Source organism: Scyliorhinus canicula, chromosome 11, assembly GCF_902713615.1.
Source record: "Scyliorhinus canicula chromosome 11, sScyCan1.1, whole genome shotgun sequence".
In the NCBI taxonomy this organism is placed as follows: domain Eukaryota; kingdom Metazoa; phylum Chordata; class Chondrichthyes; order Carcharhiniformes; family Scyliorhinidae; genus Scyliorhinus; species Scyliorhinus canicula.
The window spans coordinates 47,935,910-47,954,369 of NC_052156.1; the positions used below are offsets into that span (position 1 = coordinate 47,935,910).

At 41.5% G+C, this 18,460-nt stretch overlaps 1 protein-coding gene across 23 annotated transcripts in view; it reads right to left on the bottom strand.

Moving 5' to 3' along the window:
• Nucleotides 1-18,460, bottom strand: part of cadpsa (Ca2+-dependent activator protein for secretion a) — a 736,161-nt gene that overhangs the window by 220,584 nt on the left and 497,117 nt on the right. For all 23 annotated transcript variants that reach the window (XM_038810550.1, XM_038810549.1, XM_038810561.1 and 20 more), the window contains exons 10-11: nt 14,129-14,237; nt 9,135-9,347 (exon numbers count right to left, since the gene is read on the bottom strand). In XM_038810550.1, the coding sequence (XP_038666478.1) occupies nt 9,135-9,347; nt 14,129-14,237 (322 nt within the window). The remainder of the gene's footprint in view (nt 1-9,134; nt 9,348-14,128; nt 14,238-18,460) is intronic.

Sequence of the window (18,460 nt, forward strand, 5' to 3'; positions counted from 1 at the left end):
GAAAAACCCCTAGTTGCCACATTCTGGCGCCTGTTTGGGTACATGGAGGGAGAATTCAGAATGTCCAATTCACCTAACAGCACGTCTTTCAGGACTTGTGGGAGGAATAAGACCATAAGACCATAAGACATAGGAGTGGAAGTAAGGCCATTCGGCCCATCGAGTCCACTCCGCCATTCAATCATGGCTGATGGGCATTTCAACTCCACCTCCCAGCATTCTCCCCATAGCCCTTAATTCCTCGCGACATCAAGAATTTATCTATCTCTGCCTTGAAGCCATTTAGCGTCCCGGCCTCCACTGCACTCTGCGGCAATGAATTCCACAGGCCCACCACTCTCCGGCTGAAGAAATGTCTCCGCATTTCTGTTTTGAATTTACCCCCTCTAATTCTAAGGCTGTGCCCACGGGTCCTCGACTCCTCGCCTAACGGAAACAGTTTCTTTGCGTCCATCCTTTCTAAGCCATGTATTATCTTGTAAGTTTCTATTAGATCTCCCCTTAACCTTCTGAACTCCAATGAATACAATCCCAGGAACGCCAGCCGTTCCTCATATGCTAGACCCGCCATTCCAGGGATCATCCGTGTGAATCTCCGCTGGACACGCTCCAGTGCCAGTATGTCCTTCCTGAGATGTGGGGCCCAAAACTGGACACAGTACTCCAAATGGGGCCTAACCAGAGCCTTATAAAGGCTCAGTAGCACATCGCTGCTTTTATATTCCAACCCTCTTGAGATAAATGACAACATAGCATTCGCTTTCTTAATCACGGATTCAACCTGCATGTTTACCTTTAGGGAATCCTCGACTAGCACTCCCAGATCCCTTTGTACTTTGGCATTATGAATTTTCTCACCGTTTAGAAAGTAGTCTATGCTTGGATTCTTTTTTCCAAAGTGCAAGACCTCACATTTTCTCACGTTGAAATGCATCAGCCATTTCCTGCACCACTCTCCCAAACTGTCTAGATCCTTCTGCAGCCTCCCCACTTCCTCAGCACTACCTGCCTGACCACCTAACTTCGTATCATCAGCAAACTTCGCTAGAATGCCCCCAGTCCCTTCATCCAGATCATTAATATATATGGTGAACAGCTGCGGCCCCAACACTGAACCCTGTGGGACACCGCTGGTCACCGGCTGCCATTCCGAAAAAGAACCTTTTATCCCAACTCTCTGCCTTCTGTCAGACAGCCAATCCTCAACCCATGCCAGTAGCTCACCTCGAACACCATGGGCCCTCACCTTACTCAGCAGCCTCCTGTGTGGCACCTTATCAAAGGCCTTTTGGAAATCCAGATAGACCACATCCACTGGGTTTCCCTGGTCTAACCTACTTGTCACCTCCTCAAAGAATTCTAACAGGTTCGTCAGGCACGACCTCCCCTTACTAAATCCATGTTGACTTGTTCTAATCCGACCCTGCTCTTCCAAGAAATTAGAAATCTCATCCTTAACGATAGATTCTAGAATTTCACCAACAACCGAGGTTAGGCTAATTGGCCTATAATTTTCCATCTTTTGTCTTGATCCTTTCTTGAACAATCCGGAGCACCCAGAGGAAACCTACGCGATACAGGGAGAATGTGCAGACTCCGCACAGACAGTGATCCAAGCGGGAATCGAACCTGGAACCCTGGCGCTGTGAAGTAACAGCACAAACCACTGTGCTACCGTGCTGATATGTCAGAATAGAGCGAGTGTGCGTAAGTTGATGACTCCCATGGAAACAGTGTTAAAGACTCTGGATAACCACCCGGGAAGAAGCGAATGGGAAGATTTTGTATCACCTACATTTGCAAAGGAAGGTGCCCTGAGAAGGATATAGACAAATCGGAGTGGCGGAAGACAGAACTGTGATGCTGCGGAGAGAACCATCTCATTAGAAAGCAGAAGGGGGAGGGCAAGTGGTCCTGTCCAGGATATGGCATCTGGGTGGGGAGTGAGGGTCCTGTCCCATGATCATGATCAGGCATTTACACATCCTTTGTTTCTTTAGTATCTTAATGTATTTCTCTAGATTCCTTTCTGTGTTTGTCCATGTTTAAGTAAGAACTTCTATTTTCTTCCTCTACTTTATATAAACTGTCCACCTCCTAGATTTCAGTTCTGAAGAATAGTTTTACACCAAACATGGAAAGTTGTTTGTTCTTTCCAAAGATACTGTCTGACCAACATTTTCCATTTGTTCAGATTCTCAGCACAGTTACAATTGACATGCACTATTAATACATGTGATATATATTTTCCACATGATTTGCTTGATATTTCTTTTATAACTTTCACTCTCAAAGTATAACTGTTATATCAATTACTTAAATTAATATTATAGACTTAAATAAGCATCTAACTGGCCCCTTCAACAGCTTTAGAAAGTAATTGCTTGAGGCAGACCTAATGTTGAAGCTATTGAATATAGGGGCATAGCAGAGTAAATGGTATAGAGGCTTGGTTTCCATTGAGAATAACGAATAACAGAAATGATTACAAGACAATGGCCAAGGGAACTAGTTCAAGTATTCAGATGATGTCAAAAGCCAGGGCAACAAACAAAAAACCTTGGTTAGAATACTGCTTCACAGATGCTCAGAGTTATCAGTTATATTTATTATCATATATAATACTGATTTCAGTGTAACAAATGTATTCAGTTTGGAGTTCATTTCAATCTGGCACCATGTGCCAGACCACTCTGTGCCATCACTACATAATAATATTCACACTGGATTATTACTGTAAGGTTATTTAAAAACATCCCACAGTGGATTATCAAGAAATTCTATGACCAGCATATATTATTGTACAATCTTAGTTCAAGTACAGGTTCCAAAATATTTTACAGCAAATTCTTTCCTGGTCTACAAAGGTTATCAAATGCTTGTGTGTTGAACTGCCTCCTTTTCAAACCTCTGGCTGGGGTATGGTTGGCTGTATACATTTATTAAAGCCTATTTTTCTGTAAGCATGTCCCTTAGGTATTCTATCAGAAAGGCATTACAAAAAAAAACTCATTGCACACTTTCAAACCAAAAATGCTCACTACACAACAATGCTTTGAGCAAGAAAGTGGTGAGTGAGTTCTCTGCAAATAAGGACCTAATCTTGTGGATGTTCCATCTCCTTTCATTATGGGAGTCAAAGGGTTAACAGACAAAATATTATCATGCTGCCAATCTTTATGGATAACTGTTAAGCTCTAAATTAAGTGAAACATTTTACCTACTAATAAACATCATCTTCAGAAGGCAATTTTAAAATGTTAAATTCTGAACAGTGGCATAATGTTTAAATATGTATGAAATCTAATTTTTTTCATACAAAATGGGCTGGATTCTCCGTTGGCGGGATCCTCCGTTTTGCCAGCAACACACTCATGTCCGTGGATTTCCCGATGGCGGGCGTGGGGATGCCTACAATGGGAAACGCCGTTGGCCTGGACGAAGAATCTTGCTGCCGGCAGGGACGTGCCACACCAGTTGGATGGAGAATCCCACCCAATATTAAATCGGCAACAAAAGTATTACTGATTTTGAGCTATTGTGTTGCACAATTTCCCTCAAAAACTGCAGGTACCCAAACGTCAGTTAAATAAGTAAGTACTCAGTTGATCTTCCAACTGTTATATTAAATGAACAGTTGAATATTTTTCATAAAACACTTTGTCTCAAAACATACAGTTAAAAACTTGTCATGTTAGTTTGCATGAATAGCAGGATCTATTATTTTAATCTAGGATAATTTAATGTCTTTTAAACCTGAAGACCATATATATAAACCGAATAATACTGCCTATCATTGCAGTTGAACTTATTTTTAATAGTAACATCAATTTTCTTATTTTCATTTCACAATCTTGGGTATTGTCTTCCTGTGATTTTGAAATCAACAGTTCAAATTGTTTGCATATCGGCCCAGAAATTCGATCACACCTGCAAACTGTTGCTTCGGGGGTCTGTTGATGTGGGTCCATGTGGGACCTAAATTTATATTGGGGGGGGGGGGGGGGGGGGGTGAAGTGACAAAATTGTGAGTTTGGTACAAATTAAAAGCAGACAACACCTTTTATAGGGAAAGTTTGCGCTGGCTGCAGACAACAAAGAAATTATGCATGTGCACAAAAGGCTGCAAGAGGCACTGGGAGGGCACCCAGGTTTGCAAATGCAATATTGACGTCCCTGGTCAAGGCAGTGAAAGGAAGATGGAGATCCTGGTCTCCACTGGCAAAGTAAGCCCTCAAGGTAACACCTCTGATGCCAGTTGGAAGGCGTCTCTGGGGAGCTCATTGTCAGGAGCTTAGCTTTCAGCATAGATGGCTGAAATACTGATAAAAGTTCAATGGCCAGCCCGGAATTATCAAGGTAAAAACTTTACTTCTCACATAACTTCTCTCATCGCACATGCATCATTTACAGCCCCACTACTCACAACATGTCCCTCCCCTGCTTTTCAACACTCTCTTACAATCACTGCACCAGAATCCATCTTGTTCTGTTCTTGTTCTCACATACACTGCTATTGCAACCGTCATTTGCCGACACTTCATATCTTGCATACAACGTACAAATTGTATGACCATGGCAGGGCGAGTTGTGAAGCAGCTCAAAAGGTCAAACCACATCCTTACCTCTTGCAGGAAATGGTCACACACAAGGAAGATGGTGGTGATTGGAAGAGGCTGAACATGCCTACAAAACGTTTCCCGCGGTGGTTTCTCACTTTGGTGAGTGACAACAGAGGAAATGTTGCACAGGGTTTCTTCTTACCTTATCAACTTTTCCCTTTTTTACTTCTATTTCACCCTACGCATTCTAAAATGAAATTTTCAACTGCATCCAGAAGCCACTATTCACTCTTTCAGGTGCTGAAAGAGTTGAGATGCTGGTGTCACTTCAGGAACAAGATGCCAGCCTTCTCGAAGGTGCAATATCTTGCACTTGCAAGTAGCAGTTGAGATACAGGCACCATGCTTACCTTAATTAGAAGAGTAGTCTTTAATTGATGGCTTACTGGCCATAATCTAAAGGACCTAGGGCAAAGGATTAGGAGGCCACGGGTGCCAATGGTGGCAGAGGGTGAGATCACACAGTAGTTCTCTAGAGCAAATTCAACACTGACTTTAAGGGCTGGGTCGACCAAAGAACATTAATGGACAAACCAAAGAACGTTGATGGGCAAACATAAGGAAATGCAAGGTGCACTGTAGAGCCTGTCAGTAAACCCACTCTCAATGGCTTGTAAAGATTTTGTTTGGTGCATGGAGACCATTCTGTCTGATGTGAAAGAAGTGGTTACTTGTATAAACAAGTCAGGCTGGAGTCTCTGCTGACAGATGATTGTTTTAATGGCAGCTCACACACTGCCTTTGGGATCTCCCTGAAATAATGGTGCTCAGAAAATTGGGGGATATTTATGTTAAAAATATGGGCTACTGTGATATTGATAGCCACAGGTAGTGCTGTCCATGTCCTGGTTTGAGGTTCCAGGTGTGGCTGCAAAGTGGAATGCTTATTTAACTATTGGAATCAAACCAGACTGTACTTTCAGAGTAGAAAGAGCACAGACATGCCACCTGCCATATTAGAAACTTGGTGCCAATTTACACTTGTAAAACAGTGCAGCGTGATCCAATTTCTAGGCCATCAGCTTTTTCTCATTAAGGTACATATATTACCATTTACAGCGATTACAGTATTTATTGGGGGAGTATACTCTAAAGATTTTCTCCATATACAAATGTGTAAAAGGGGATCCGTATCTACTTGTTGGTGCCTCTTATTGCTCCATTTTCTGCTTTACAAGTTAATGAATCAGGCTTTTTGCATCAAACTCCTTTCCTCTAACATCATAAGCTTACAGTTTAATGAATGTCAGGATCTGACACTGAAATCTGAAATGGGAAAGATATTTAACAGATGCTGCCAAGGCAGGTGCGGCAGGTGCGCAGTCAGGAAATATTCGAGCTAGTCACACCCACCTTGGGAAATCGTGCCCTGAATGGTGGGATCTTTGTTCGAGGGGGCGCAGAGGTCACAGGTGCAGGATAAAGTCGGGACGTCCATCCCCGGAAACAGTTTAGAGGCAAACACAGGGTCTGCTAAATGCTGAGGCAGGCTGGTTCAGTTCTGTGGAACTTCATCCCAAACCAATGCCTCATCCACTGATCCCCACAGCTCCTCGTAACCCATATGCCAACTTAGCGCCAATTAGCATTGCAAACTCTCCCGGAATGCTGGGAGTCTACCGGAATTGACATCAATACCCCAGTGGCCAACAAAAGCATTCTTGGAGATTGGAGTGTGTCTGCTTCTTTGTTTTCCAGTATCCAGCATATGCTTGTGCGTGATGACATCATCATGCACCACAACATCAGCGGTGAGGGGTGGAGGGGAAGCGAGTGAAACTTTCTTCTGTTTTTGTTTGGGGCTGTGAAATGCAGGTAGCTGACATGTATGGGGCCTGTATCTTTGGTGCCTTGCTTGATGCCAGGATGAAAAAGGTTACAACTGGGAGTAAGAAGCAGGTTCAAAATTGCTGCTGAAATCCGTGGAAAGTATCAGAAACTCAAAGGTTAGAGAGGAATATTTTTTCCCCAATGCAGAGCATATTGATTTAATTGTATCTGTCCATGTGTGACCCCTTGTACACTTTCACTCTCCATAGGGTTGAAACATTGCCACCATTTCCTGCATTGAAATATCAGAAATATTTCAAGGAAGCTGCTTTGAAAAATGATGATCGGGGCCTCACGGTAGTATGGTGGTTAGCATCAATGCTTCACAGCTCCAGAGTCCCAGGTTCGATTCCCGGCTGGGTCACTGTCTGTGTGGAGTCTGCACGTCCTCCCCGTGTGTGCGTGGGTTTCCTCCGGGTGCTCCGGTTTCCTCCCACAGTCCAAAGATGTGCGGGTTAGGTGGATTGGCCATGCTAAATTGCCCATAGTGTAAGGTTAATGGGGGGATTGTTGGGTTACGGGTATACGGGTTACGTGGGTTTAAGTGGGGTGATCATTGCTCGGCACAACATCGAGGGCCGAAGGGCCTGTTCTGTGCTGTACTGTTCTATTCTATAAATAAAGATTGTTTTTTAAATAGATTGCATGCCAATCCATCGGCTTTCCATGGCATCACTTCTAGGGATTTCCCTCATGTCTCCCGGAATATGTCCAACCAAAATTAGCAACCCTAGTGCCAACCCATGACCCCCACTCATCCCCGCAGCTCGTTATAACCCCTATGCCAACTTAGTGCCAACGCATGTCAACATATGTCCCCCAATCACCACCCCTTTCCCTTACACCCTCCATGCCAACTCACCCAGTATCCACCATGGTTCGACCTCAGGAGCCATGCTGAGATTAAATAAAATAAAGTTCTAAGCATCTATTATAGACCCCACTATATTCAAAGACACTCTCATTGATACAAGCCCATTCAATACATTTAAACCCCTTCAAATTCGTAATCTCTCACAAAAATAAACATTTATATTCATAATTCCACATCAAAGACAGCTAATCCCTATTAACAACTTGGAGCTGTCAATCAAACTATGAATTTAGGAAACCTTGCAGAGACAATGATTGGTTGTGGAAACTGTCAAGCAGTAATAATGCTATAATGATAGCCGGTACGGTTGTGCCAAACAGATAGCAATTTAAATCATATGCACCATTTTTTAAAACTCAGTGGCACAGACAGGCTGTTTTTCCTTAATTTAAAGGGCATGGGATTGAAATAACTTTGCCGCTTGACAGTTCCAGAGCACTTATCCGTTTTCTGTGAGAAATTATGTTTAAACGAAAATGAGGTCTGTTTGAACTCAGCACTGAGTTCAAATGGCCCTGCTGAATTTGGGGTTCTCCCACGTGTGAATCACATCCTGGCCCCTTTCCCTGAACGGCAAAAAATAGGATCTGTTGAAAATGGGGGTGGGTCTCCTGGATTCGGGATCCTGGTACCATTTGGGATAAGGCCACGATTCTGCAGAAATCAAGCCTTTGCTTAAATTTTCACTGAATAGGCTTGCAAGGAGGAACATAGATCCATAATCAGAATCGGGGGTATGCCATTCAGTCTTTTATCAAAGGCTTATTTATCTTCTATCTCAATTTCACCTTCCTGTGCTATCCCCATATTCCTTGATTCCCTTACTATTTATTAGTGTTGTATCCAGTTTCTACTGATGTTTATCACCCACACAAGTCTTCTCCTAGTTTAATTACCCATTCCCTGCCCTAAATCCTCTTTCCCTTCTCCCTCATGTAAGTATCAACCCTCCCTTTATATGCATCAATACCATCTGCTCCAACCGTTCCATATGGCAAGAAGTTCTACAATCTAACAAGTCTCTCTTCAAAGAAAATCCTTTAAAATTATTTAATTGATCTGCTTGTGTCTATCTTAATATATGTTTCCGATTATTGATTCACCCATGGCCAGAACTTAAGAAGGAAAAAACTTAAAGTCCAGATAAATTGCACTGTAGTTACCCAAATAAACCAGGGAGAAAATAGTAGAGACATTAGCATTGATATATAAAACCTCAATTAACTGAACTGTATTCGAGGACTGAAGACAGTAATGCCAACTTTCAAAAGGGAAGGTAAAACGAACCTCGTGAAATATAGACCAGTTAGTGGCAGGGAAGATATTGAAATCTTTGCTTAAAGGTAAATATAAGAGTATAAGAAGAATTGTCAGTGCGAATTTTGAAAAGAAAGATCAACAGAAGTTGATGATATCACAGGAGTTGGAGTTATACCAACGTATCCACTGCCAATCAGGTTTGAAAGCATAAAATGGAGCAACAACTGGTAACTAAGTGACACCAATGAAAGCTTCAGGTAATCTCCTTCATAACATTTATGGATATGGGGTTTTTCCTCAAAGTATGCTTCCTCTATAAGCACCAAAAACATAATTCAAATAGTTTTCTTACTTCTAAACTTTCATCTTAAATATTATTATAGTCACACATTCTAAAAAATACCTGAGGGACATGGAAAGCCCATTCTGTATTAGAGTAGCATTTAGACAAATATCTTAGCTTTGTGCCCATTAAGTTTTATTATCAAAAGAAGTACAATTAACTCATGCAACATGCAATTTCACAGAAAATATGGTTAATAACTTACAAAACTGGGAGATGGGAGCATCCAACTGGGGTACATTTCCTCCCTTGGCATTAAGTTTTTGGATTTGAGTTGGAGGAATAGGCTTGTGGGATTGACCAGTTGCACGGTACATTGCCTGAACCCAAAGGATGCGGTCCTGTTCATCATCGCTGGCAAAGATCACAGTGTCTCCTTCTTTAACTGCATTAAAGAATGCCCTACCACCCTCCAAACCTAGACGGTAAATTATTTAACAATTATGAGAAGAGTATACACATTTGCATTCCTAAATCAGCAGACATTAATGCAATTAATATACCTTTGCAACAGTTCAGGAACTGCATTTGCCTGGATTCACATAGCTATCGCCACTTTTGAGACACTCGTACCAAAAGATCTTTGCTCATACACAAACCAAAGATTTATGAAAACACTTTGTTCAAAAAGTTTGGAAATACTTTTTAAAAAAAACTAGTAATGGAATCCAATGTATAAGATGCACTGAAATATATGGACAATTCTCCATATTGCAGGTTATAAAACCTGTGCGACACATACAATGGCTATTGCCACTTGTTCAACAGACATTCGTAACTGTGAACTGTGAACCACTTACTTAACATATTAAGGACTACTTTTACATTATTAGCACTGATTTCTAACCACAATAAAGTGTCTGAATAATTTCTCCGCTGTTGGGATTCTCCGTTTTGCCAGCAGCCCGGGGGTTTCTCGACAGCATGGGGCTGCCCCAAAATGGGAAACCCCATTGGCCAACCGGTGAAACGGTGCATCCAGACAGTGTGCCACACCAGAAATCTGGTGCGACGGAATGGAGAAACCCGCCACGGTCTTTAAAGTTGGTGTTGTCTGAACAGCTTGACAGCTTGTTTAAAGGTGAACTCAATCAAATTTTACCATTGGGACTTTCAATAGTTTACTCACAAAATCATTTGCTCCCTATGCAAGCGGCCTGACCCACATGAAACGTGAGGCTGCACTTGGTCGGGCCAATCCATTCCATTCTTTTCCTGGAGTCTCGACAGGATGGTATCGTAAAAGGACAGTATACACAATTTGCCAATTTGCTATTTGAAATTCCACAGGGAGGTGGCTTTTTGAAACAGAGCGGACAAATCAACAGGGGTGGGATGGGGATTTTCTCTCCATAACAGCACTATGGGTGTACCTACACCACAGGTGCTGCAGCAGTTCCAGCGCCAGCCCATTACCACTTTCTGAAAAGCAACACGGGATGGGCAATAAATGCGATGTCAACATCTCGTAAATGAATAATGCAAAAAACGTCAGGAAACAGGAAAAATAGGATAGGAATAGGAAAATAACTCAGAGGAATTATTTCCAGAGGGAGGTGGAGGCATTAATCTGTTGTAGAAATATGGCAGAGCGTAATGGAAAATAGCATAGAACCTGTATTTACATATTTACATATTAAATAAACTCCCTCCCACCTGCAGGCCTGCCTAAAACTTGTTTCAGGGGGAAAATAGGTGCCATGGCCCTCATCAGACATTTAATGCTGAGCTGCCCATTTTTCAAGTGGTTGGTAATTCAATTTTTCCCCTTTATTCAATTACTCTTGAGAAGTTTATAATTAATTTTATGATTTTTAAAAACTTACCCTAAATTCTTGCAAAGTCTTTTTGCCAGCTGTGGTTCAGTTGTTGGCACTCTCACCTCTGTGTCAGAGCAATACCAATCCTTGAGGACAAAATCAAGGATGGCACACCTGTGCAGCACTGAGGGAGTGCTACACTGCCAAAGGTCTTTTGGGTGAGACGTTAAACCAAGATCTCTCAGTTGGACATGCAAGATCTCAGGGCACTATTTTGAACAAGAGCAATGGCGGTAGGCAGTTCAGGCCATTACTTATCCCTCAATTAACATCGCTCAAATGGACTAACTGGTCATTATTGCATTGCTGTTTGTGGGAGCCTGCTGTGCACAAATTGGCTGCTGCTTTTCCTGCTTGACAACACTGACTACAGTTCAAAAGCCTTTCATTGACTGTAAAGTGCTTTGGGAATGGCATTCTATAATTGCAAGTCTTTCTTTTTTCTCTGAAAACTTTAGACTATCTGCAGTTAGTTCATTCTAATGCAATCGCGCATAGATTACAGGCAAGGGAGGGAATGGCTAGAACTGAATTGAACCATGAATCAGCAGCATCTAGTTTGATCACTCGGCACAGGAAGGTACGTGTGAATAACTGATTAGTTATATTATACATGTGGGAGCATTAAATCAGTGCTCATTAATGCTTTATAAACATATATTTTGTAATTCAGTTTTATTTACTATAGATTTCCTCTCATTCTGATTTATTACATCCTTGTTGCCCTGATTTTCTGCTGTTTCCTGTGTCCTCACAGGAACCACCAATTAACCTACTCTTAGCTACTAGCAGGCACATCAATAGAGACTTGTTGACTCGTTGTCTTTTCTTCCAGTTATAGTTTGGTTTCTGACATTTGATACCATCTTTCCTCAGCAGCATGGCTAAGATTGAGGATTAAACCAGCCTACCCTGCAGTAAACACCACTGGTGCGGCCACATTTGGAGCATTGCGTGCAGTTCTGGTCGCCGCATTATAGGAAGGATGTGGAAGCATTGGAAAGGGTGCAGAGGAGATTTACCAGGATGTTGCCTGGTTTGGAGGGAAGATCTTATGAGGAAAGGCTGAGGGACTTGAGGCTGTTTTCGTTAGAGAGAAGGTTAAGAGGTGACTTAATTGAGGCAAACACGATGATCAGAGGATTAGATAGGGTGGACAGTGAGAGCCTTTTTTCTCGGATGGTGATATCTAGCCCAAGGGGACATAGCTTTAAATTGAGGGGAGATAGATATAGGATAGATGTCAGAGGGTCCTTTATTCAGAGAGTAGTAGGGGCGTGGAATGCCCTGCCTGCAACAGTAGTGGACTTGCCAACACTAAGGGCATTCAAATGGTCATTGGATAGACATTAAGGGAATAGTGTAGATGGGCTTTAGAGGGGTTTCACAGGTCGGCGCAACATCGAGGGCTGAAGGGCCTGTACTGCGCTGTAATGTTCTATGTTCTATGGTCAAATGTGCTCCAATGCCCTTCTATACAATATACCTATTCAATTGTTTTATTAACACCTCAAGTGCATTGCATCTATACTTGGACAGTTGCAACTGAATGAGGTTAGCCCACAGAAGGCAGAAGCTCACCCAACAGTCCTGCACTTTTTCACAAGCCAATCCATACACTTACATTCTTCCAATACAACACATTTTGTCGCCTCTAGAAAGGCATCAAATTAATTCTTGAAACAATAATAATTTATGGAGTGAACAGATCTTCTGTGGCGTTTTGCATGAGTACGAGCATATAATGGAAAGGTGATATCTGAAGTGTGATGGCTGAAGTGTGACAAAGAAGTAACTGATGCTAACAAGAAAAATGTGCTAGGCGCAAGAACTTTAATATGTTGTTAGCATTGTGTTGCAAGGAGTGACTAAAGACCACATGTAATCTTGAAATAGAAGTAGAATTAAAGGGGCAGGAGGGAATGATAACAGGGTGTGCAGCTATTATTTGATCTTCATTTTAAAGTCATATGTTCTTTCCTTATTTTTATAATATTCTTTATAGATAATTGTCAAAACTGCTTGCAATTTAGTCAGCAGAACACTTAACGATTCTCCTGCAGGCCGACAATCAAAGTTGAAGTACTTTGGCACGGCCACTGGAGGGAGAACGTAATTACAGTATTCACAATGTTACATAGTCAATGTGCGTTATAAATGTAGACATAACCCCCCCTCCCAACAATAAAAATTAAAAGCCCCAGCATAAAAAAGTGGAGCACAATACGGGGTGCCCAGGGTAGACAGCAACACTAAGAGGGGAACTAAACTACCAACGAGGGAAGGGGAGGGGAGGAGGGGGAGGAAGAGGGGGGACCTCATGTAAAAACCGTTGTAAATAAGACACAAACTTGTTTGTAAACACCAGATACACATGAGCTGTTATGCTATAAAAACTGGAAAACACCAAGAAAAATATTTTTTAAAAAAAGGTGGACATATGAATTTATCATGGAAAAAGTTGACATGGAATTGATTTAAATTTATTGTCCCGTTTACCAACGTACAGTGAAAAGTACTGTTCTGCGTACAGCGTACAGTCCAGGCAGAATTGGATAAATGTATGAGAGCAGGAAATAAAGTTTCAGAGACAGGATCAATGCTGGGATCAATGCACCTGGTCTAAAATGTCAATGCTTTTGCTATTTACAGATTAAATTTCATTTGTATTGCACTGTTAAAATGACAATTTGCATTTTCCAAAACATCCCAAGGTGTGAATGGACACCAGGCAGTAGTTGGTGATGATTTTGTGGAGGAGATCAGGTGTAGTAAAAAGATAGATTTATGGAGGACTTTGTATGTGGTAACAGGGGTAATAAAATTGAGTAGTTGTTTGAGAGCGCAGGACTAAGAAGGCTGAAATCTCTGCCACTGAATATGCAGTGGGAGGGAAAGGCAAAGATACAAAGGTCAAAAGTCAGAAAATGAAGAATATAGAATGACACACACAGCTGGAGAGAATTCAGTTTCAAAGTGGGAAGACATCGTGGAGAGGGATTGTAAACTCTTAATTTAACTTGTTAAGTGATAGATGGACGGTGGGAGGCTAGTTTCCAGGATTAACCATTATAGTGTGGGCCTTCTATCAGGTGTGGGCCTTCTACAAAAGGCGATGATCCATCATGGCAGATTACTGCCAAGGCAGGGAAAATGAAAATCATGAAGAATGGCATGCTGGATGACGGCTGCTGCAATGATGAATGGGCCTTTTTGAAAAAAGTTATGGGCCTTTTACTTAAAGTTATAGTGATGATATGATGAAACATCAGTAAAAGCCATAGAAAAGCCACTTTCTATGCAGCTTTTTCATGTTACATTGCTTTCTATAGACGTTAGTGTTGAATTGATTCAATAGTTGTGCACTGAAGCCTTTCACCTGGCTGTGGGTCAGTGTAATCCACTGTGTATCCGTCCAGTTGCAGCAGTTCCTGAGGCTCAGCTTTTTTCTCGCGGTAGCTGCACATTGCAAATGTATACTGGCTGACCTGAATAAATAAAGAGAAACGGATGAAAAATAATTTGCCTTTTCTTTAAACTTACCACGTTGCATAACAAAATCTATACATTTGTTGAAAATTTCCCAGCACAGTCATCTGTGGCACCTTGGCGATTGCCATGACGTGTCGGGAAATGTCAGATGCACTGCCCATGATTTTCAAAACAATCGGCATGTTTTGGTGCAGAGGTGAAGTTCCACATTATGATGTGTACTCAAAAAATTCCCACTGATTAATTAGTTACTTCCTTAAAATTAATGAAGCACAAACATAAAACAGATGGGCTAAATATATTTTAATTGAAGAGATTAACACAGGGACCCTGCAATAAAATCTTTTAAAAATTGACTTTGAAACTGAGAAACCATTACGATATTTCGTCGCAACGGTTAAACTGTATCGCTTTTGTAGCAGATTTACATCACGGTAATGGTAGCTCTGCACCCCAATGGTAGCTCTGCCACCCCATGCATGCAATGCTTGTTGCCATTTTTAGCTGGTTTGTTAGGTGGCACGATGTAACCTTGTAAAATAAATTATTTAATTTGTGTTTACCTTTTGAAAAGGGCCAATCATTTTCAAGAGCAATGGGCATATCAGGCAGAAGACGTTGCTGGAGGAAATAACTTATAAAGGGAATAAAGGAGAGGATAAATAATAGCCTTGTCGGTTAAGCAAGGTTGTGCCTAAGGAAGCAGAATTAAAAGAGGTCATTGGACAAATTATCGTAACAGTCATGTTAAAGATTCTCCTGAATACTAATCCGGTACTGTATAATCATAATCTATGCAGCATAATTGGTGGCGCTGCACTTCAAAATAAAAGGAATAAAATGCTGAATTTCCTACTATTAAATTACTGTATATATTTACCCATGCTTTGTAAAAGACTTATGTGGCAGAGATGTCAACAATGCAGAGCTGCTCAAATTGTGAATTGTTTAGAAATAACACTTGTTAGGGCTCTGAACTAACCGACAGTGTTGTGTTGAGCTATAGCTTGTGCTGATGTTTGTGCACTCTATCATTCAGTTCAGAAAATGTTAGGAGTGACATCCTGTCACAAACAATGTGAGTTGACCGCCTTGGTGCCAGTCACGTTTAAGCAATCCTTAAATCTCAGTCATCAGAGCAATTGTTGTCAGAACTGCTGTAAATGGCAGCTCTCACTCCTCTTAGTTTGCTTCTGGATAGCACGATGAATTCAATGTCATGTTCTTGATGCAAGTCACTGAGCCGCAGGGTCTTTTGCAGGCTCTGTGAGCCTCAATATGCCTTCAGGACACCATCAGACTGCATCAGACCCCAGCTCACATTTGGCAATGAAGTTTTGGATTGTCTGAAAGGAAAAGCTGTTAGAAAACATAGGATTTTCCAGGCTCCAGGCTAGGTGCTTGTACAGCGTTCCACTATTTAAAGATTTCAAAGGTATAAAGGTGATCTTACACTGCAAATTAGATTCTTTGATTACCTCATGATTTTTGGATTACCTCATTCTTTACGAGTGCCACCTTAAGCTCTACAGCCTCAGTGACTACAACGAACTCTGTCAAGAACGTCACAGCGCTTTAATTGTCAACCACTCTACATGACAGCCTTTGAATAATCTGTGAACAGCTGAAGCTCTCATTTAGATATTTAGCAAAACGAGTACAAGCCATTTTTAATGACAGATTGCATCAGAATTTTGTATAACTTTTGTTCTAATGATTCCAAAGATGCGCAGGTCAGGTGGATTGGCCATGCTAAATTGCCCCTTAGTGCCTAAAGGTTAGGTGGAGTTATGGGGATAGGGCGGGGCAGGGGGCCTAGGTCACGTACTCTTTCAGAGGGTCGGTGCAGACTCGATGGGCCAAATAGCCTCATTCATGCTCTGTAGGGATTCCATGATTAAAAGGACAACAACATGTGGTCCTGTTGTACTGGGAGAAAGCACCTCTACATATCACATGTCTAATAAAAACATTGCGGTCTTGAATTCTAAGAAGCAGGTTGAGCACCAGCTCTGATATCCTAGCTAGATCCTTTGATAAAGTACATACTGTTACAATACATATTATCGTCATCTGCAATCCCTCATTTTGAGGATAATTCTTCCTTGCTGATTTAATTGAGGTGTCAGTGTTGGCTGATCATTTATGGCCTGTATCTTAACCTTACAGGTTCTCCCACAGTGAGGACATCTGTTGTCAACTGTTGAGGTTGGTAGTGGGTTGGTGGCTTGAGCAGCCGCACCACTTCCCATCTCTCTCAGTGGCTTCTCTTGTTGATTTCAGGTCTTGACATCATTTTTGATTTTGGATTGCCATTTTGGACACAATTAGGCAACTACTTTCCATGTGTTGATGTTAACAGAGCAAATCTTCATGGAGGCTTTGAGATTGTCTTTGAAACATTATCTTTGGTCCTTGAGGGAACAGGCTCCATGGTGTAGCTCTGGGTAGATTTCCTGCTTGGGCAGTCTCAAGTCGGGCATGTCCTGTTTATCTCAGCTGATGTGAGCTTATCATGGCTTCTATACTTGACATTTCTGCGTCTTGGAGGATTATCTTTTGTCCTATACATATATATCTGAATTATACATATATAGCTCAGGTGGAATACAAACCAGTTAATACATACTTAATTTCACACAATCTTACCCAAACTTAGCAGTGAATTTATATGTCACCATTGTAGAAAATACTGTTTTACTTTCAAGGACAGCAGAATCATGGGAACACCACCACCTGCAAGTTCCTCTCCCAGTCACTTATGATCCTGTCATGGGATTTAACTCTTGGAATATCCTTCCCCATAGCACCAAATCAGCACCTCGTGGGTTACAATGGTTCAATTAGGCAGCTCTCTAACACCGTTTCAAAGACAATTAGCAATGGGAAACAAAGGATGGCCTTTCCAGCGCCACCACATCCCATGAAAGAATATGAAAATATTCACTTCCTCTTAAAACAACTATTTTGCATTCTGCTTCCATTAATTTTTCTAATATGACATTCCATGCAGGTTTCTGCATAAGAACGCTCCAATTTCTCCTTTCATACTTTCTCAATGACTATCTTAAATTTATGCCCTCTAATCACTGACTACATAACTATTTTCCCTGTTTACTTCAGAGAACCTATCATAATTTCGAACACCTCTTTTAATCTCTTCTTTATGTTCATCAATACCAGTTATCAGAAGGAACTTGGAAACTTTCCGAATCCTTCCTGTTCTATTGCAGTATCGCCTCCTGTCAGTTAAATTCCAGATATAGATGGCTATATCTAACATTATATGAAATCTCAAAGAAAGAAACAACTCGCACTTAGAAGTGAACATTTAACCTGCACAACCTTTGACATGAAGGGGCAATCTTTTCATGGCCAATCCACCTAACCTGCACATCTTTGGACTGTGGGAGGAAACCGGAGCACCCGGAGGAAACCTAAGCAGACACAGGGAGAATGTGCAAACTCCACACAGATCAAATAGTGCCTTTCATGATCTTAGTATTTCCCAAAGTGGTTCACCATCAATTAAGTACTTTTAAAGTGCAGACACGGTTGTAATATAGGAAACCAATTTGCGCATAGCAGTGCTCTGTGAATAGGAACAAAATATATGATCAGCAAATCTACTTTTTGGTGATGCAGGTCTAGCGATAAATGTTAGCCAAAACACCGGGAGAATTCCTCAACTCTTCTTCAAATAATAACTATAGGTTATTTTACATCCACCTCACAGGACAGATGAGCTTAAATTTAACACCTCATTGAAAAGCGACACCTCTGTCAGTGCAGCATTCCCTTAACATTGCACAGAAAATGCATCAGGATAGACTATGTACTCTAATCTCTTCAGCAGGTCAGATCACTGAGCCAAGGCTAACACCAAGGAACTAATTACATATTATTATTTTATTATTTTATGAAGGTACACTGTTAAAGATGCAATTTCAAAAAAGGTGAAAAAGATGGTGATTCCCCAAATGTTTCACCAAGGGCGTGATTTACTGAGCAATCCGCCGCATGTTTTTCGACTGCGGAGTTGGCCCACTGGCGGGATTTCTGGTCCCGTTGTCAATGGGATTTCCCGTTGAATGCACTCTTTGTTGCTGGGAAACCTGAGGGAGGGGTGCACCGTTGGTGGGATCGGAATATCCCGCCGGTGTGAACAGCCGATAAATTCTGCCCCAAATGTGCCAAGTGGTGTGGTGAGGAGCAATGT